At 32.2% G+C, this 21,809-nt stretch overlaps 1 protein-coding gene and 1 pseudogene across 1 annotated transcript; one reads left to right on the top strand and one right to left on the bottom strand.

Moving 5' to 3' along the window:
• Positions 1–13,241: 13,241 nt before the first annotated feature.
• LOC110617380 (agmatine deiminase) lies at positions 13,242–20,118 on the bottom strand. The gene is made up of 10 exons (XM_021760125.2): positions 19,962–20,118; positions 19,220–19,333; positions 19,038–19,127; positions 18,872–18,950; positions 18,169–18,224; positions 17,996–18,074; positions 16,977–17,111; positions 15,101–15,333; positions 13,928–14,086; positions 13,242–13,542 (listed from the first exon to the last, which is right to left on the bottom strand). Exons 1-10 carry the CDS (start codon positions 20,049–20,051, stop codon positions 13,453–13,455), a joined length of 1,125 nt encoding a protein of 374 aa, XP_021615817.1. The 5' UTR covers positions 20,052–20,118; the 3' UTR covers positions 13,242–13,452.
• An 868-nt stretch (positions 20,119–20,986) lies between these two features.
• LOC110619814 lies at positions 20,987–21,609 on the top strand (annotated as a pseudogene).
• Positions 21,610–21,809: the final 200 nt, after the last annotated feature.

Genomic DNA, 21,809 nt, shown 5'->3' with positions numbered 1-21,809 from the left:
AAAAATAATAAACTTCATATAAGTTATTTATTATTTATCAGCTAATTTTTTTAACATTTATCAAATATTTTGATTTAACTATTTAAATGTCTATTAATTATCAATTATTTAATAGTTAAATCAAACAATTTTTAATAAAAGTAAATTATTTACTTATTAGAGAAATAAAAACTAAATTATAAATTTTATTAAATTTCAAAAACTCTATTCTAAATTACTCTAAATATTAATAATTATTTTTTAATTTTATATACATTTAATATAAAAAACTTACTTTTTCATCCCTATAGCATAATTAACGTGAACGTCTATCTGCTTTTAAAAATTTAATCTCTAATTTTTTTTTTCATCCAAATTGGAAATGCTCTCTGTTTATATTGTTGTTGATAAAATATGAAATGATCAAATAGCCCTTAGTTAATAGGAAATACCACCACTTGCCATCAATCTTTCAAACCCGCCATATGATTACTTGCAGGTAGTATTCGGTTTAAATAAAAATAATTGATCGAATCGAATTAATTTTAAAATTCAATTCAGTTTTTTATTTAATTTGGTTCGCTTCGATTTTTAATTTTAAAAATTTTGATTATTTTAGTTTGGTTCGGTCTTGATAAAAAAAAATCGAAAAAACCGAACCGAATCGATTAGTGATAATAATATATTATTTTCAATAATATAGAGAAATTAAATTATATTAAGATTAAATATTTTAATTAAATTTTAAAATATTAAAAATAAAATGTAAAAAATAAAAATTTTATTAAAAATCGAAATCGATCAAACCGAACCAAATCGAACCGAATCAGACCGGTTCGGTTCGATTTCTGATCAAAATCAATTCGATTTGATTCAATTTATATAAATACTAAAATTTCAATTTTTAGTTTATTTGATTCGATTTAATTTTGAACCGAACCGACCAAATGCTGATCTCGACTTGCACAATACTTTTTGAGACGTTTCATTAAACAATACACTTATTACAAAATACATTCAAGCATAAAAAATAAATATCTCAAATTATCAAGTAATCTCAGATTCAACAATTAATAAAAAAAATATTATTTTCCTCACTTTTATATATATTATAATGCAAATAGCCTAATAAATTACACTCGCATTACCCATTATTTATATTCATTATATATTATCATGATTTAGTTTTTTTTATATGTGTAATAATATTTATTATAGTATATTATTTTTAATACTTAATTAAATTTATTAATCATTATCATTATATTAATAATATAACCGAAAAAGAGTCGAAAGTAATAGTGAGGTAGTTGGCGTCTATAAACAGTCATTTCAATGCTCAAGTTTAGGGGTGAGTATTCGGTCGATTCAGTTTAAAACCGAACCAAACTGAATAAACTAAAAACTGAAATTTTGATATTTATAAAAATCAAATCGAATCGATTTTGATCAAAAATCGAATCAAATCGAACCAGTCTGATTCAATTTGATTCAGTTCGATTTGATCAATTTAAATTTTTAATAAATTTTTTACTTTTTACACTTTAGTTTTAATATTTTAAAATTTAATTGAAATATTTTAATTTTAATATCATCTAATCTCTCTATATTATTGAAAATAATATATTATTATCACTAATCGGTTCAGTTCAATTTTTTTGATTTTTTTTCTGATCAAAATCAAATCGAACCGAAATAACTGAAATTTTTGAAATTAAAAATCAAACCGAGCCGAAATGAATAAAATATCAAACTAAATTTTCAAATTAATTCGGTTCGATTGATTTTTTTCAATTTGAACCGAATACTACTCACCCCTATTCAAGTCAGTAATTTATCAGAGAGAAATGTATACTCTAAATTCTATGTATACTTTACTTTTATTAATTAATGATTTTTCTAAAAATAAAATTAGTATTGGCTAATGAATAAAAAATCATACATTTATAAACATAATGGAAATTTACTGTATAATATCCTTTAACGATAACATAAATGTTATGAAAGGCTCAACCGATTTATAAGAGGTTAGACCTATAGATTTGAGAGGTTGATGGTGAAGTCCGGTTATTAAACAATTTCTAAAGTTAGGGGATTTTATTAATTTGGTGCTCTGAAAAAAAATTACAATTTAGATTATAAAGAAATTTAATTATTAATTTGGGGTTTGACTGCCAGTCAATTTCACTTCTGTTGCGCGTTTAACAAAGTAATATATAAAAAATAATCCAATGATATCGTACAAATCTGTGAAATTTTAGACTGCAAATCGCTAAAATAAAGACACAAACAATTGGAATTTGAAAGTGATCACTTTTATTAAAGCTACTTTTGAATATATAGAGCTTTTACACTTAACAATAAAGACCACAATTTGCGTAACATGATTTATATAACAGTAAATCAACTATAGCTAAAAAGAGTCCAACAACCAAAAGAACATGTTTTTTATTCAAATGACTTTGACTCAGTCAATTTCTTTCAACATTTCATCCTTTGAACTTATTCTTTATGCAAGAATTAGTTTAAATAAGAATCAGTACACATACTCAATTCTTCACGCAATTTTCGAAAAGCTTCCAACTTGAGAGGCTTTATCATCAGATCTGTAAGTTGATTCAAGTGCCATAAAATAGCAAATTAACAATTTCTTCTCTTGTAAGATCTATGAGAAAATGAAACCTGACCCTTATGTGCTTGGAACTTCCATGTAAAACTGGATTTTTGGACAACCTTATAGTGAAAGCATTATCACACATTAACCTTGTATTTTCTACTTGAGTATGACCAATTTCTTTTAGTATCCTCTTCATCTAGATGGCTTGACAAGCACATGCTGCTGCTGCCACAAACTCTGCCTGTGTGATTGATAAGGTGACTATAAATTGCTTTCGAGATAAACACGTAGCCTGAAGTACTCTTGCTATCTTCCATATCGCCAGCATAGTCACTATCAGTAAACTCAATTAAATCACTATCACTACTTCTTTTGTAAAGAACACTATAGTTCATAGTCCCCTTTAAATACCTTAAGACCCCTTTTGCTGCTACAAAGTGTTGTTGTGTAGGACTCACCATAAAATGACTAATCAGACTTGCAACAAACATGAGGTCAGGATGAGTAGCTGTGAGATATATTAAGCTTCCTACTATCTGCATGTACTGGATTGCATCCACTTTTATGTTGTCTTCATTTTTTTCAATTTTTTATCTAGGAATAATAGGATTGCAAATTGGATTGTAGTTCTGTACTCCAAAACGACTCAAAATTTCAATAGCATACTTCCTTTGGCATATGAACACCCCATCTAATCTTTGTATCACTTCAATACCAAGAAAAAATCTCATTTGACATAAGTCTGTGATATTAAACTCTCTTTTCATAAAACATTTAAAGTCATTCAACAAATCTTTATCATCACCAGTAAATAAAAGGTCATCAACATAAATGCTCACAATGAGAATTTTACCTCCCATTCTCTTGACAAAGAGTGTCTGCTCACTGGAACTACTTTTGAATCCTTACTTGATGAAGTAAGACTCTATCAGACTAAACCATGTCCTGAGTGCCTGTTTCAGTCCGTAAAGGGCCTTTTGTAGCTTATAAACCTTCTGTTCACTTCCTTTCTTCTCGTATCCTTTCAGTTGTTCTACAAATACGTCTTCCTTCAAATCTTCATATAGAAAAGCTTATTTGACATCTAACTGATAGAGTTTCCATCCTTTTTGAGCCACAAAAGCTATGATCATTCTCACAGTATCCATTCTGGCCACAGGTGCAAAAATCTATATATAATCAATCCCATATTGCTGAGTGTAGCTGTAATACCCGGCTAGACCCCAGCATCGGAATTCCTACCTTCCGGCGGAATCTTCATTGGAATTCGGAATTCCTCGGATGTCGGAAGCCTCCTAGAAGGGTAAAATAAAGGTTTTCTAAAATGTTTTTACTTGTTTTTATGGTTTAACCAAGAAAAAAAATTGAGTTTTGAAAGAAAAGAAAGTTTTGAAGGGAAATGCCAGGTTCGGCCGCCGAAGGTGGCTCCCTTTTACTGCCGCCGAACCTCAAGTTCGGCCGCCGAATATAGTAGAGTTGTGGAAGCACCTTTGGCCTTTGAAGGTGGTCTGGCCAACCACCTATAAAAGGCCCCATGTCCGAAGATGAGCGAGTTTTCTCTCTCCATTTTCGGGCAAAGGTGAGTTCTTGACCCTCCATGGTTGATTTTATATTTTCCTTCAAATCTCTCAGAGTTTTTATGAGTTTTACCATGTTTTGAAGATTTTAAGCTAAGATCAAGGTTTTAGAAGATTGGAGACCTTCGGAGTTCGTTTTCTCCACATCTCCAAGTTTGGGATCATCATCACCATCTCCTGCCGTCAACTCCTCTTTTCACTTGAAGATATGGATTTTCCTTTTTCACTTTGGGTGAATGGGATAAATACTCCTTTTTTTAGTTGACTTTTATTGGTTAAGGTATAAAAAAATCTGTGCTTTTGTTTTTTCGTTTGTTTGTAGTGTACTTCTGATAATGTGGAACTTATATACAAGTTGGAGCTCTCGGTGTGTCTTAATCGCCAAGAATAACTATGGTTGGATTTGATGTGTCTTTATTTTTTTTTTTATCTTCAAGAGGTAAGTGTAGATCCTCCTCTTCTTTCATGTTTTAAGTAAGTTTTAAGAAGGGGTTAAGGGTTTTAATGCATGTTTAGAGTAGATCTAAAATGTTAGGGTTTATGTACCCTTTATGTTAAATGTATGCTAAATGTGATGTTTGTTGGGGTATAGGCTAGTTTTAAGCCGATAAATGCTTGAAAATATGTTTATGCATGCTCTTGTGTGAGTTGGTGTAGGTTGAGAGGCTTTGGGGTGGCTAGATGTGCATGTGAGGCTCGGGTTCTGCCCTTTGGAAGAGCCCAGGTTCGGCCGCCAAAGCCAGTTTCGGCCGCCAAACCTGCCTGGAGGCAGCTTTAGGCCGCCTAAACTCGCCCCCAAAGGTTTGGACTTTCGGCTCTGGAGGGGAGTTTCGGCCGCCGAACCTGCCCCTGAAGGTTGTGACTTTCGGCTCTGGAAAGACTTTCGGCCGCCGAACCCTGCCCCCGAAAGTGCCTGACTTTCGGCTCTGGAGGGACCTTCGGCCGTCGAACCTGCCGCCGAAAGTCCCCTGCCCAGCCTTCCTTTGCATGTTTTGCATGCATGTTTTATGATGTTTTAGGGGGGTTTTTGGGGAGATGCTTAGAGTTATGTTAGAGTATGTTTGGTCTCTCATTTGAGTCCACCTGTGTAGGATCGGACCTGAGAGACCGAGGAGGTCAGCAGTGAGCTAGCTGCTACAGAGTCAGTAAAGCGTCAGCCAGAGGTGAGTAGAACACAACTCTTTTATTTTAAAGCAAATAAACTTTTAAGCATGTTCATGCATCATGAATGCCATGATATGTACTAGGCTGTTTTACATTAGAATTCACGAATATGATGCATTGCATAATATGTTGTTGATGTGGATGGATATTGGATGATCCATTAGCCCTCGATGTGATATGATATGATATGAGATGGAAAGACCAGGCGTGGCCGTATCGCCCCTGGCACAGTTGGACATGTTATGTATATGTAAGAGAAGACCAGGCGTGGCCATATCGCTCCTGGCACAGTTGGACATGTTATGATATGTATATGTAAGAGAAGATCAGGCGTGGCTGTATCGCCCCTGGCACAGTTGGACATGTTACGATATGCAGAGGGTTACTGGTGACAAGTCCATCCGTGATGTGAATTGTTTGTGATGTGATGTATTTCATGAAAGCATGTGTTTAATTAACTGTTTTACGGTTCTGCTCACTGGGCTTTAGTAGCTCACCCCTTTCCCCTAACCCCCAGGTTTGTAGGTTCAGGATAGACCAGGAAGTCGTCAAGGGTAAAAGCTATGTTTATGTAATAGATTAGTAGTGGACATGATATGTAAAATGATGCAATGTAATGTAAGGTATTGTACAGTGTTGTAATGAGGATTAGTATTGTGCTTGGCCCTAATGTTTGGTAAATCCCTTTTTGTACATGATCTTATAAAATGTTTTAATGATGAGTTATGTTGAACCAGACTTGACATATGATATGTTACCCCGCTAGAGCATTTGATGAGGGCTCTGGTGTGGGGTTTTATGTTTACAGTTATGGTGCATGCACAGGTCAAGCTTGGTATATAAAAAGTTTAAAGTTTTTATGAATGTTGATCATGTATGAGATTTTATCAGGTATGACAAGATATATAGTAGGCTTGCTACGGGTTCCGCCGACCTTAAGTCGATCTGGATCCTAGCGCCGGTAGCGGTCCGATTTCCGGGTCGTTACAGTAGCCTTTCACCACCAATCTTGCTTTGTGTTTGTCAACTTCTCCAAGCTCATTTAACTTAGTTTTGTAAATCCACTTCACTCCTATCTTCTTTGCATTAGCAGACAGTTCTACTAGACTCCAAGTTTGATTTTTTTCAATGGATTGGAGTACTAATTTTGAAGGAGAACAACCAATGGAATTAGAATGGGAGGATAATATTGAAAGGAATATAATTAAAGAAGACAACACAAATGAAGACAACACAAATGAAGAACAAGGAGTTATAGAGGAAACTAAAATCAATTCACCAGCTGTCGTAGCAGAGTTACAAGGGAGGGCAGAAATCGATATCTACCTATATGAATGGCATATTATACTTCTGGTTGTAATACCCGGCTTGAGTCCGGCATCGGAATTCCTGTAGTTCGATGGAATTTCGGGTGTCGGAACCCTCGAGAAGGGTAAGGCATATGTGTTTTTCAGAGTTTTAAGAGTTTTAAGTGTTTTAACGTGTTAAAGGAAGGAGTTTTGCAAGAAAAGCAACAAGGGAGAAATGCAGAGGTTCGGCCGCCGAAGGTCACTTTCGGCCGCCGAACATTGCATGGTTTCGGAGTCACGTTCGGCTGCTGAAGCTGGTCTGGCCAGCCACCTATAAAAGGGCCAAGGGTCGGTGGAAGGAGGATATTTCTCCTCCACTTGCAGCCAGAGGTGAGTTTCAGCCTCTCCCACGTTGACTTTCATGTTTTTCATGTTTTTCACCAAATCTTTCAAAGGTTTTATGTGTTTTGGTGTGTTTTGAAGGTTTTGAGCAAACATAGTAAGTTTTGAAGCTTGGAGCTTTGGAAGAGGTTTTCTCCCTATCTCCACGTTAGGATCACTCATCCTCAAGTTCTTCAGGAGGTAAGGGTGGATCCTGAATTGCTTTGGTGATTTTTGAAGGTTTTATGGAAGTTTGATGGGTAGTATGCATGAATAGGTTTAGGTGAGGTTTTTGGGAGATTTTTATGTACAAGCATGTTAAGTGTTGTTTGATGTGTTTGGTTGAGGTTTTAGGAGAGTTTTGGACCTCTTTATGCATGTTTTATAATATGTGCTAGTTGGGAGTAGTTGATATGCAGGTTGGGTAAGTTTTGGGTGCGTTTTCCATGAAACAGAGCAGGGTTCTGTCCACTGGGCAAAGCCAGGTTCGGCCGCCGAAGGAAGGTTCGGCCGCCGAACCCCTTGTGGAGGCAGTTTCGGCTGCCAAAGCTTGCCCCCGAACATTTGGACTTTCGTCTCTGGAGGCAAGGTTCGGCCGCCGAAAGTGCCGCCGAAGGTTGAGGTTCGTCTCTGGACGAGACTTTCGGCTGCCGAAGGTGCCGTCGAATATGCATGAGTTTCGTCTCTGGAGAGGGGTTTCGGCCGCCGAACATGCCGCCGAAAGTGCCCTGTCCAGCTTTCTTTTGCATGTTTTATGTGATTGTTTTAGGATCTTTTAGAGAGCTTTTGGGGAGTTTCTTAGAGATGTTCTTGAGTTCGTTTGGTCCCTCATTTGAGTCCACCTGTGTAGGAACGAACCAGAGGAATCAGGGAAATCAGCAGTGAGTACTGCATCAGAACCTGTAGAGGTAGTCCAGAGTCAGCCAGAGGTGAGTGGAACTTCTCTTTTCAGAACTACATTGATTTGAGCATATTTCATGCATCATAATGAGTCTAGTAGGATGATTGCATTAGTTTCACGAATATGATGCATTGCATAATACGATGCGTATGAGGCTGTGGATAGACCAAGGCGACTCCAATAGCCCTAGCTCTGTGTAAGACTTGGCCGGGCCAGGCAGCCTTCTGTAGGTAAGACCTGGCTAGGCCAGGCAGCAGATTATCGTAAGACCTGGCTGGGCCAGGCGAGCAGAGTTTGTAAGACCTGGCCGGGCCAGGCACATTGAGGTTGTAAGACCTGGCTAGGCCAGGCATCCTCCCAGTGGGAATTTTGGTGGTCATGTCTATCCCTGAGATGATGTGCTGTAGTGCATTCCATGAGATCATGTTTTGAAACCATGTTTTCTAGTTCTACTCATTGGGCTTGTATAGCTCATCCCTCTCCCCTATCCCCAGTCTTGCAGGTGCAGAGTCCAGAGGGAGTTCAGCAGAGTATGGAAGAGTTATGTAATAGCTAGTGTGGACATGTCATTGTAAAGAGACAGTGTACAGTGTATAGACTTGTGCTTGACTTATAAGAGTTGTAATCCCTTTGTGTGTACACATGATCAGTATTTTTTTGGCAGTGTATGTTTATGAGTTGTATGTTTATAAGAATACCAGGCTTAACAATATGAGGAATATCCGCCTAGAGTGGGGATATAATAGCAGAGATACAGTGCATGCACAGGTTAAGCCCTGGAGGAAAAAACAGTTTTATGTTTTGATAGAAAAACTATGATCATGTATGGGATTTCACAGGTACACAGACAGGATAGCAGGCTTACTACGGGTCCCGGCGACCTTAAGTCGATCTGGATCCTAGTGCCGATAGCAGTTCGGTTTTCGGGCTGTTACACTGGTGAAGGCTTATCTGAAGATGATGAAGCAAACATGGCTTGTCTCTATTTCAAACTTTTGACAGTTTCCTCAAAGTTTGCAGGATCTTATATCATAAAAAATGTCATGTTTGCTTCATTATCTTTAGAAAAGCCTTCACCAGAAGTATAATCTGCCATTCATATAGGTGAATATAGATTTCTGCCCTCCCTTGCTGGTAACTTTGCTGCAACAGCTGGTGAATTGATTTCAGCTTCCTCTATGACTCCTTCTTCTTCAGCTGTGTTATCTTCTTTAATTGTATTCCTTTCAATATCATCCTCCCATTCTCATTCCATTGGTTGTTCTCCTTCAAAATTAGTGCTCCAATCCCACTCACGACCTTCTTAAAAAATTATATCGTGACTTCCTATAATCCTTTTGGCAATTGGATCAAATATTTCACACTTTTATCGTCAAGCTTGCTTCTCTTAGTATCTGGTATATATTAATAATATTTTTTATATATTTTTTATTTAATCAAATCGATGTTACATATCCAATCCTGAGTTGAGCTAAAACGATGGCATCATATAGTAATCTCCATGGCCATAGTTTTCAGAAGTGTATCTCTGTGTCTCCATTTATATTATAATGGCTTTCATCCCTTTTGTTTGCGGAGTTCTCTTCTATGTTAGCAAGAATCAATGAGTTTAATTTTGATGGGTGGGCTCGCAACAAAAACTTTTGCACTGCAATTTAAAATTTCCCATTAAAATTTTCCCTAGGAAATTTGTCATCTCATACTGGGAAAATGAAGAATACAATTGTTACTGCCATGACCATGAAGAATTTAATAAGCTTTTCATGAAAAATTTAATCACCAACAAATATTGTATTATTTTAATAAAGTTATCTCATTTGTTTAATTACAGTGCTATAAAATTAATATTATATTATCATTAGATGTGTACAGTTGAGGAAAGCAGCACAATAAAAATTAAATTAAAATTTTTAATATTAAATATTTGTGTTAATTAATTAATTAATTTTTTAATAAATTATAAATAATTAAATAATAACAGTAATAAAATACATTAAATATAATAATTATATATCAATAAATTTATTATTAATACTATTAATATTTATTATTAGAAAAAAAATACATAATCATAGAGTAATATATTTTGTAAGATAACCCTATAATATTGTACAGATCTATTTTTAAATATTATTATTTTTAATATATTAATATAATATTACTATAATTAAATAATATCAGTGATCTGCTGTACGTTTGATCATAGAATAATTTCATTTTATAATTTTAAATATTTTTAATTTATAGTTTTTTTATTTTTATAATACCTTTATATATTGAAAATAATAAAATATATTAAATATCACAATTACATATCAATAAATTTATAATTAAATTTTTATAATACCTCTATATATTAAAAATAATAAAACATATTAAATATAACAATTACATATCAATAAATTTATAACTAAATATTATTTTTAATTACGGTATTACTAATTAATATGTTAAAAATAATATTAAAATATTTATTATAATAAAAAATATATTATAAATAACACTATTAAATTTATTAATTACAAGTCCGGACATTTTATTTTTGATAGAAACAAAAGTTTTTAGTTTTCGTATGAAATTTTTTTATAATTTTTTATATTTTGATGGTTGCTTCTCAATAGAAAAGGATTGGGAGGAGACATTTCGTTAATATGTCTGTTTTTGTGGTTGGCTTTTCTTCAAATTTTATTGATTCGATTGTTTCGAAAAATAATATTCAATGAAAATTTACTAATTATTATGGATTTTCAGAATCGCAACGACGACGTCAGTTTTGAAACCATATTCGAGTTTTATCTCATATAAGCTCTCTTCCATGACTTTATTCGGGAGACTTTAATGATTTATACTCAAAAGATGAAAAAGAATGAGGAGTATTTTTGTCAAATTATCTTATGCAGAGGTTTAGACAGCACTTGAGGTGTATTTTTACCAAATTATTTTATGTAGGGATTTGATTTTGAATGATTATAAATATTGGTTAGACTCTAGAACTGATATTTCTATTAGATGAATTTATCGTAATACTACTTTAACTGCTCATATTTTAGCTAAATAATTTATTAGGTATAATCGTTTTTCTATTTGAAATGATATCCCACTTTATTAGATAAAATTTTATTAATACAATCAACAATTTTATTTTAAAAAAAAAAAATAAAAGTATCAGACTTTGATAAACTTGTAAAGTATGTTAACTGTGCGGTTTGACCGTCACATGGGATCAAAATCTAAATAAATAAATAATTTTATGTTAAATTTAAAAAATCAAATTTTTTTTTAATTCCAAAAAATCTCTAAAGTTAATCTAAAATTTTACGTTTTTTTTATCAGTAATTTGACAGAATAACATTCAATTTGAATGAAATTAAATATTACATATTAAAATATTTAATTTTAAAAATAAAAAAGATAAATTTATTAATTATGTTTTATCAAAAGTTTAATTAAAATAATTTGCTTACAAATAATATTAAAAATTTAAATTTGAATGGACTACTGTTAACTTAAATAATAAAAGTTCAAGATAAATTAATTTCAATAATCAATAAAATTTAGTCATTTATAATATTATTATGTATTTTGACAACCTCATTATTTCTCCTCTTTGTCATTTTAATATATACTACTTTAATGAGACCTTATTTGGTTGGTGTTATTTCTTGAAAAATCATTTTTTAGAAAATAATTTAGTAAGAAAGTTGGGATGAGCATTTGGTCGATTCGATCGAACCGAATAAACTGAAAATTAAAATTTTGATATTTATATAAACTGAATTAAATCGATTTTGATCAAAAATCAAATCCAACTGAACTGATCTAATTCGGTTTGATCAGTTTGAATTTTTAATAATTTTTTTATTTTTTACCTATTATTTTTAATATTTTAAAATTTAATTAGAATATTTTATCTATACTATTGAAAATAATATACTATTATCACAAATCAGTTTCATTCAATTTTATTAATTTTTTTTATCAAAATTGAACTGAATCAAATAATCGAAATTTTTGAAATTAAAAACCAAATCGATCCGAAATAAATAAAAAACTAAACCGAATTTTTAAATTAATTTAATTCAGTCAATTTTTTTGATTTGAACCAAATATTACTCACTCTTAAAATGAACTAGTTCCCTCTATTGAAAAAAGAAAAACCATTGACTTTTTAAAAAATTAAAAAAAAATACCAACTAAATAAAAATAATTTTCAAAAAATTAAAAAGAAATACCAACTAAACAGAAATAATTTTCACACTACCGATTTTAAATTCTCTAAGTCACACCAATCAAATAAAGCCTTATTCTTATTATACATGGTCGTGATTTTATTTTATTATATATAACTTTTTGTTAATTTTATATAGTATAATATAATTATAATATATTATTTTCAATAGCTAATTCAAATTAGTCATTAAAAGTATGATAGGAGAATACAAATATCTTAATTTAACTTAAATTTTTTAATGATTTTTAAAAAAGTTATTATATTACATTTATAGTAGGGCCAAATGTTTAATTTAATTTGATTAATTTAAAAGCACATTTATTTATTTTTACCAATTAAATTTGTACATATTTAGAACAATTAAAATATTGGAAATGAGAGTACTTGGAGGTAGAGATGGGCAGCACACTTTGGAATGGGTTCGTAGGTCACAAGAGAGACTCTGTGGAAGGAAAGAAGAGGTTTATTAATCCTGGGCTTGGATTCGGCTCTTTAGAAAGAAGAAAGAGATGACCAAAGTTTTGGGTTGATTCGGTTTTTAATTGATTTTTTCGGTTAAAAGCCGAATCAAAATAACAACTAAAATTCTTTTAAGAGATGGAATGCCACATTGTTTCTCTTTTAATAAGATATTTCGAGCTCGGTCTAAATATGTAATACCAATTCGAAAAGCAGTTTACAATTGAGTAACTGATTTAAAAAACCAAAATAAAACTATCCTATTCTGTTGGATTAATCGGTTTCAACTAATGAATTCTCTCCCCTACTTGGCCACTCGTAAAACATCCATGCATGAATGGAAACTTCTTATTCTCTACAATACCCATTTTCACTGAGTCAGAATCTTCTCAATCTCTGCATGACCAAATCTGCATCTAATAACCATGATCTCAACAACAACAATGGAGTATAACAAATATGTCGACTTTCGAGCAAGGGCCGAGGAAACACTCGACAAGCAAACAAGATACTAAAGTCATCTATGATTGTGAGATTTCAAGTCGAACTACAGGTGAAACTAATTGTATATAAAAAAATTGTAATGAAACAGTATAAATATTAATATAAAAAATAATTTTTAATAACATAAGACACATAATAATAACCCTGGACAAAGTCTCGAGTTTTTATTTTTTATTTTTTATTTTCCCTTAAGGTTACAGTAAGATTGGTCCAAGAAAACAATAAAATTGATAAAATACAAAGTTGATTTCTCATGATTATTAATATCTCTGCCATTAAGCCCAAATGGAGCAGCTGGTGTACATATTTCAAGCCATCAGTATGCATTTCACAGCTCTAGACAATACTACTCAAGATGGAGGTGCTGGTTGTTGTTGAGTGATGCAATGAATATTTCCACCTCCCAGAACAATCTCCCTTGCACCTTCAATTCTAACCACCTGGCTCAGCCAAGAAAGGCTCATCATCAATAACCAACTAAAGCACTATCTTTGGAAAATTCCTATAGAAGGTTAGCAAATCATAGTACTATAGTATGCCAAGTCAACTGCAAGCTAGTTCAAATCCACACTTCATAGGGATATGAAATGATAGAATTCTTCTGTAGAAGTTGTCTTCATTTTATGGCAGTGCAGCTCCACTTGCATTATTTAAATACATATCCCATCCCGTAAATAATATAGGGTAAATTACTAGTACCTTGAATTTTTATGATAAGTATAGTGTTAAAACATAGTATAGTTTATATGCCATCTGCATGCTCTAGATCATCACATTTCAAGAAGGTTCTATAATTAGACATATCAAACAGAAGTATTTGCTTACCTCATGATCTGGAAAAGCCTGAGAGAGGACACGAACAGCTTCATCATCCCACTTCTGATCCCCAAATTGAGGCGTGATGATCCCTCCATTGGCAATATAGAAGTTTACATAAGATGCAGCAAGTCTAGTATTTGGTGGTCTTGGTTTAGCCTCACCATCCTGTCAAGACCAGAATATTAATATTGGAAAATGGTGATATTGTTACAGGGTAATGTTGCTACATATGATAATGTAAAACATTTAAGTTGGGAATTATTTTGCAAGTGGTGAATTCTTTTGTTGTTGACTATGATTACTCCAAATGGCTCAATGATAAATCCAAAATGAAAGAGGATACTGGATGTTTTCAAACTTGATTTATCATATATATATATGAGCTGAAATCATGTAGTCAGATGATGCTCAAAGAGAATTAGTTTGATATTAGATGGCGGCAGAAAAAGAAAGTGTGCTCTCTAGATACTGGCAAGTTTATTCATTCTTGACAAGAATGATTTCAAGGGGTAAGAAATGATATGACTAAGGAGTAAGAGTAGAGTAGCTAGTGAGAAATTGAATGCATATGTGACTTTCAAGTTGGTGAGCTAGAGGAAATTGTCCACCAGTATTCTATATTAGTCAGTTGTAGTCACTTGCTTCAGTCAGTTATAACTTCAGAAAGCAGTTGCAGGATCCAAAGAAGCATAAATAGGAACTCACCTGTAAAGAAGAACCTACACAAGATCATTAATTACTAAAGATATTTCTCTCTCTTCTTCCATCTTTTTCTCTCTGAATCGTCTCCCCTTTCTATTCTTTTGGCAACCAAGCCTCTTTCTATCTCTTTCTCTCTCTATTTCTTTGTTTCTAAGGACTGCTCAGATCTGATACATAACAGTATCACAGTTTGTCTCCACAAATATGATTTCTAGCTAACTGTTCATGTGTACATTTTTAATGCATTGCAGTGATAAGTACGCAAGAGCATTTCATTTATCTTTAGCCTTTGTTCACAGAAATTCAAGTTGGAGAAACAGATGCTGTTCTTAATAATCTGCATGTTAAGATGTTTGTTGTTGAAGGTGCATCTTGATAATCATTATATTTTCCTTTTCAAGCATTATAGCTATGTTTCGATCGTATAGAGTATATGCAGAGGCATAAGGTCGAATTCCGTAGTGTTAAAATTCTTACTTGAATAACTCCAGCAGATTCTTCCTCCGTCATATATAGTGGTCCTGGAACATGGAGTTTAATTATCTCGAATTTCCTTCCCTTAGCATCAGTAGCATTGGAAAGAACAGATAAGGCTTCCATGGATCGTTCAAACTGAAAATCGTTTTCATCATCAGTCCATGATAATAAAACCACACCAGGTTTTGCAAAGCAGCACATATTGTCAACATGACCATTAGTATCATCATCACCTGTTAAAGATCATTGTAAATATTTCAGCTTTTGTGTTAGTAAGATGGACAATGGGCTTTTTGTTGACATTTAAATACTAGTATTCTTTTTAACATGTGTAGCGTGTTGTATGTTTGTTGCATGCACTCGTTTGGAAAAATTATGTATTAATTAACTAATAAACTTTAGAAGTAACAGAATTTTCAATTTAAGCAAATATAAAAGTGCAACAAAATCAAGGAAATTAAAGTAAGAATTTAGCTCAAAACAATGAAATGCCTAAAGGAAACGTTTATTACATTGTAGTTAAATTTATCTAAAATTATTATTAAAAAAAATCTTTTTTTTTCAAATAATCCTACACAAACAAAAGTAAATGTTAATTATCTCCATAAAATGATGACATTGAAGATCAATAGCATTTCTTCATATAGGAATATTATCTATAATAATACCATAATTAACAAGTTCATTAATGTATTTTCATAAACTTATTAAAATATCAGCAAGTTTTGATTCCTTGAACACTTTTGTCCCTCCATCCAAGTTGTTAACGCTTTGGGGAAAGACCAAAATACCTTTATAGAAGATGATGCTTTAATACGCTTTTTGAGAAATAGATGGATGAAAGTAATAATAGTGATAAAATTCAAGGACTAAATAGCCATTTATTTGAAATTTAATGGACGGAATTTGCTAAATATACTTAGAAAATGGATGAAAAGGAGTAAAGTTTCCAAGTGAATCAACACTAGGGACATTTTAATGCATTTTTCAAAGAACGGGCAATACTTAGGACCTTTTGTAAATCGCCTTTAAAAGTAATAAATTTTATAATTAATTAAAAAATTCAACCTTAAAAGAAAAGGGCAAAAAAATAAAGTTAAAAATACTTCAGTTCCAATTAGATATTTACCCATGATTTTTAAAACATAAAAGTTGTACAAAAAAAATAAACCAAGCAAAATAGAAAGCAGTATGTCATTATCAAATTCAACCATGTCCTTTTTTTTTTTGTATATTCCACTATTCCCTCCTCATTCCTACTCTTATACATATTACAGATATATATCTATTTAATAGTTCTGAAAACATAAAGAAAAGAAACTAAATAACAACAATAAAGAGCTTCAGGAAGATAAGTTCATCGCATGAGATTATATGAGAAAAGATTTTGTTATCTATGCCTAGGATGGTCTGTTTAATTTTACATAAAATGAACAGTTAAAATGGGGTCAGTCGATGAGGAGCTTTAATTGTCTAAGATGAGTTCAGATTCAGACTGGAGACTTGAATTGTGAATGATAGCATGAAATAAGATAGACTCACAGAAATATAAGGTTAAGGAATTGTCTGGATCCAAGGGAGTTATTATGCTTATAACATTTTCTTATCTTAATTACTGAAACTATATTTGCGGGATTATTCATTTAGTAGAAAAGAAAAGAATTAGGGATGTTATGAAATCTACATCCAGCCAAAAAGAAGAGCAAAGCAAACAGCATATTGCGAAAAAGTTCCATGGATGCAAAAATATTATAGGAAAAAGCAATTCCATCATAGATATTGAAATTAAGGATAATAATAACAAACTAAGGCTACAAAACTGTCCATAGGAAATAGTGCAATGATGGACATTAGCAATTGCTTGAGAACTACATACCATACAATCCATGAGGCAGCCAAATGACCTTCTGTACTCCAAGATATTCCTTAAGTTGATTTTCAATTTGTTCTTTCGTCAAATCTGGATTCCGGTTTTTATTCAGGAGGCACTCCTCAGTAGTAAGGCATGTCCCTAAAAGGAACATCAGAAATGCTGAATGAATACAAGCAACATCCATTGCATTCACAGAGACCAAACTAACTAACAATCTGCTGCTGGTTCTCTTCAAATTGGAAATATAAATAATTAGTTTGTGCCAGAACAGGGAAGTGTATACATCAAGTTATGATTCAAATAGATCTTCAGGCTACCATTCTAGAGACGATATGGCATTATCTGAGTCTCTTGAACTCCATTTTACTCAAGTATTCTCATTTTGTATTATGGAATGAATTGGGTATCTTTTAACATTTTTCAACAGCAATTCATAAGCTATCAGCAAAACATCCCTTTTCAGACTTGAAGTATGTTATCATTCATTCACATGATGAGCACATAGCCAACTATAAAACTATAGAGGTTAATGTTGTTACTTCAAGTCAGTAAACTGGTTTATATATCATTAACCAAACAGTTAATCCACTAAGTTTCCCTAAAGAATTAACAATATTACAAGATAATTTTCTGTACTTTTGAAAGCTAGATCCACACTTCATCACAGATATTAGAGGTGTTGAAAATCTAAACCAAGCACATAAACCTATAAATGTAGCCACATGTCAGAAATTGCATAGGTCATGATTATCAGAGCTGTTTTTAAATTAAATAGTAAGCACCCAAGTCCATACCCATAATCTAACATAAAATCCAATTGCATAAACCAAATATTGTATTGACTTTAATACTTTGTCTCATATATATTCTTCCATATGCATAATATGCACTCAGACATGCAGGGCATTGTTATATTACGCTGTAATTTGTTATTTATAAAGAAATATTTTAAAAATTATAAATGTGAAGTTTGGAAATCTACCTAGATATATAGAAAAAATAAAACATACATAGATTCTTACCCTCTCCATCTACATGGATGCTTCCACCTTCAAGAATCATGGAATGAGGAAACCGTGGAAGCTTTTCAATTCCAAGAATCTGAAAGCAAAATATAATTAAGATCAATTGTTACTTGAAAAAGTAAAGTTGCATGAAAGTTGGCCAATTACAATCTATTTGCTAAACCGCATACCTTCCTTGCCACAAGAAGGTCAAGACTCCAATCTCGATAACAACCATCATCAACCCCTGTAAGTTTCAAGGTTAGAGCATTTTAGAGATGTCACCTAGAAAACAATAACAACAACTAAGCTTAAATGCCAAACTAGCTGGAGCCCGCTATTGATGCCAAATAGAGAAACTAAAAATTGAAATCCCCAATTACTCCAGCTTGGTTTCTTGATATACAATTACAATTGCTTTGTTGAAGGAATCTTTCATAATTGACATAGACATCAAGCATGACTTTAGCAATACCAACACTAGAGCACCAATTTTCTACACCTTATCATAAGGACTACAAGCATTCCTTATAAATCTGTTCCACAGTCTCACATATCATCCTTTTTCTGACAACAATTTTGAGGCTAATCATCATTTTCTGGAAAAAGGGGCACCAGCCATCTTGGTAAACCAGTATAAGAGGAGAAAAAGAAGTTACCATCAGTAAGATCATATGGGTGTCACGCATACTGTCCTATTCTTTTCTATGAAGGAAGCAAGATATCAAATTACCGTATGCATTTAACTATTACATCATAAAGCATCAAAATTGCAACATTATTTTGTTCATATTTGATATGAATTGGTTGTAAACTTCTAATTAGTACTATACTGATGCAAAAACTGTGTATAATGTGATCAAGGATATATAATATTTGAATTAAAATTCTCACCTCCCCAACTGTTAAAAGTCCAATCAATGCCTGCAACCTTTTGCTCTGGGTTACCAGAATTTGATGCTTTCACCACAAACTATAGGGAGGGCAAAAACATTCATCTCAGGAAAATGCTATAACAAAAGAAGGCACAAATAAGGTCTGGATAGGGGGAACAACTCACGGTTGGCCCAGTATCACGAAACCAAGAGTCATTCATGCTCATCTCAATAACTCTAATATGTTCTGGAAGAAGTCTTCGTGCATTTTCCCACTAAGCATGTAATGAATTAATCTTCAGGTCAATTGAAAAACCTAATACTGCATGCAAGACAAAAGGTTCCATATCTAAAAATGCCATCAAACCTGGGCTGCACTAGCACAGACAGTCACAGGCTCAAACTTTGAAATTGCTGTTGCAACCTTGGCAAAAACATTGTGTGCATGTACTGCATCGTCTCTCCAGTTATCTGTGCGTTCCTGAAACCCAAATAGATATGATGTAATCAGATTTTCGCTAGTCATGAATTTTTTTTCCAATTGATCAATATAGAAAATAATCAAGAAAAGACACTACAATGATTATAACTTGAGAACCCGATCCACTCATTCAATCAGGAAGAGGATATAACAAAATTGAGAAAATTTAAGAAGCAACAAATTCAAAATCCTGTACGAAGAAGATAGTTATAATACTAGCCAACAAAAAGATATAAATATATTATGAAACCATAGTAAGAGATTTTGCTAAAAAGACATCATTTATCAAATGGGTACATATATACACATATATAATCAGTTAAGATTAGAAGCTTCATTGGGTAATACAAGTCATGGAAGAGACAACTTTGTGACTATGAATCAAAAAAGAGGGAAAACAAATATCAAACGTGTGGACTGCGTTAGAATTGAGAAGAACTATCACAGAAACAATCTAAGCTTGAGTGGGCTGTGTTCCTACAAAGCAAAGGCCAAAAAAAAATCTCAATCTACGAACGCACAATCATAAAAACCAGACAAAATTGATTGTCTTTAAGCAAAGCAATCACACAGCAAGGAAGCAAGAGAAAGTAACAAGTGATGAGTTCGAATGCAAGTATGCACTTACAGGCCAACCCATCCAAGTCTGAGAATGGAGCTCCCACTCTGCAGGCATTCGGTAGCCATGGCGAACCGGCGTCCCTACCAAGTCAACCATTTTCCAATCACCCTCTCTCTCTTTAAAGCTGGAGCCAACAGGGACCGGAGGAAGACGGTAGGTGCATTAAAATCCCGAAGGGGAACAAACTTTGTGCACGTGCTGCTTCGCTGGGAAAATTATCATTTAGGTATTATAATATAAAAAAACTCATTAATTAATTTTTTAATTTTAAAATATATATTAAAATATTTTAACGTTTTAAAAAATTTATTAATTAGTTTTTTATTAATTTTATTATTTAATTTTCATAATTTTAAAAAATTTATTAATTAATTTTTTATATTTTTAAAATTTTATTAGTTAATTCTTTTATATAGAAATATTTTAAATTTTTTAATAATATTTAACAAGATATTAATTAATAAATTTTTTTAAAATATTAGAAATATATTAATATATTTTTAAAATTAATGAATTAATTAATTTTTTATATTATAAAAATTAAATAATAATTTTTTCAATATTATATTACACCTTTTAAATCTTTTTATTTATTTTTTATAATAATTTTATTCCCACAATATCATGTTGCAATTCTTTTTTATTTGTAGTGAATTTGTATATCTCTTTTTCTTTTGAAGGACTCTCTTGTCTTTTAGAATAAACCGAATCAAGTAAAATTTTAAAATGAGTTATGAATAACTTAGAATTAATTCAAAATGTTTTTGAGTTTGGAAAAAATATTTTTTATATAAAATATTTTTTATATTTTTAATAAAATATTTTATTTTTTATCACTAAATTTTAATTTAAAAAATATATTAATAAATTTATATGTAAAAATTTTAATAAAATATTCAAAATATAAAAAAGAGATTATTTGAAAATTTTAATAAAATTTTTTAATAAAATATTTTATATTATTTTTTATCATTGTTTATCTATTATTTGAAAATTAAAACAAATTGCTTTGAAAATCAAAATACCCATTTTGAATGTTTATTATTTGTTTGTTTCAGAGGAAAGAAAATGGCTATCCCTTGTCCTCCTCTTCTTGGATCAGAGCTGTCCATGGAGGGAGGCCCTTTGTCTCCTCTCTCCTCACCACCCCAAATAGTCCTCACCCAAGACGAGCTCAAAAAGATCTTACAAAGCCGTCAAGTTTGTCCAGTCTGACATGGTTAGTGGCCTCGGCACTGGCTCCACTGCCAAACACGCAGTTGACCTTATGGCTGATCTCTTACGCCAAGGCAAATTGAACAACATTATTGGCATACCCACTTCCAAAAAGACCCACCAACAAGCTTTATCTCTGGGCATTCCTTTGTCTGATCTTGATTCTCACCCCATCGTCGATTTCGCTATTGATGGTGCCGATGAAGTGGACGCGGATCTCAATTTGGTCAAGGGTCAAGGTGGGTCATTACTCACAGAGCAAATGATTGAAAGTGCATGCAAGAAGTTTATAGTTATTGTAGACGAGTCCAAATTGGTACCTCATACTGGAGCAATGCCAGTTGAAATTGTGCCTTTCTGTTGGAAATTCACATTGAAATAATAATAAACGTTGAAATTGGGTTTGAAACAAATAAATATTAAACGGTGAAATTGGCAATCAAATTAACACATAAATAAAACAAATGTTGAAAGTAATTCCAATAAAAAAACAAAAAATACTTTAAAGTTTGAGATCCAAGTGCTGAGAGATCTTTGAGCACGAGGAGGAAGATGTACAAGGTAAAATTGATAATTTTCAGATACTTTAAAGTTATTTTAAAATATTTTAAACATACATATAAGTTATTTTTGCAAAAC

Source organism: Manihot esculenta, chromosome 1 (genome assembly GCF_001659605.2).
Source record: "Manihot esculenta cultivar AM560-2 chromosome 1, M.esculenta_v8, whole genome shotgun sequence".
Classification (NCBI taxonomy): Eukaryota; Viridiplantae; Streptophyta; class Magnoliopsida; order Malpighiales; family Euphorbiaceae; genus Manihot; species Manihot esculenta.
The sequence above is the reverse complement of the archived record's forward strand: the minus strand, read 5'-3'. Positions and strand labels throughout refer to the sequence as shown.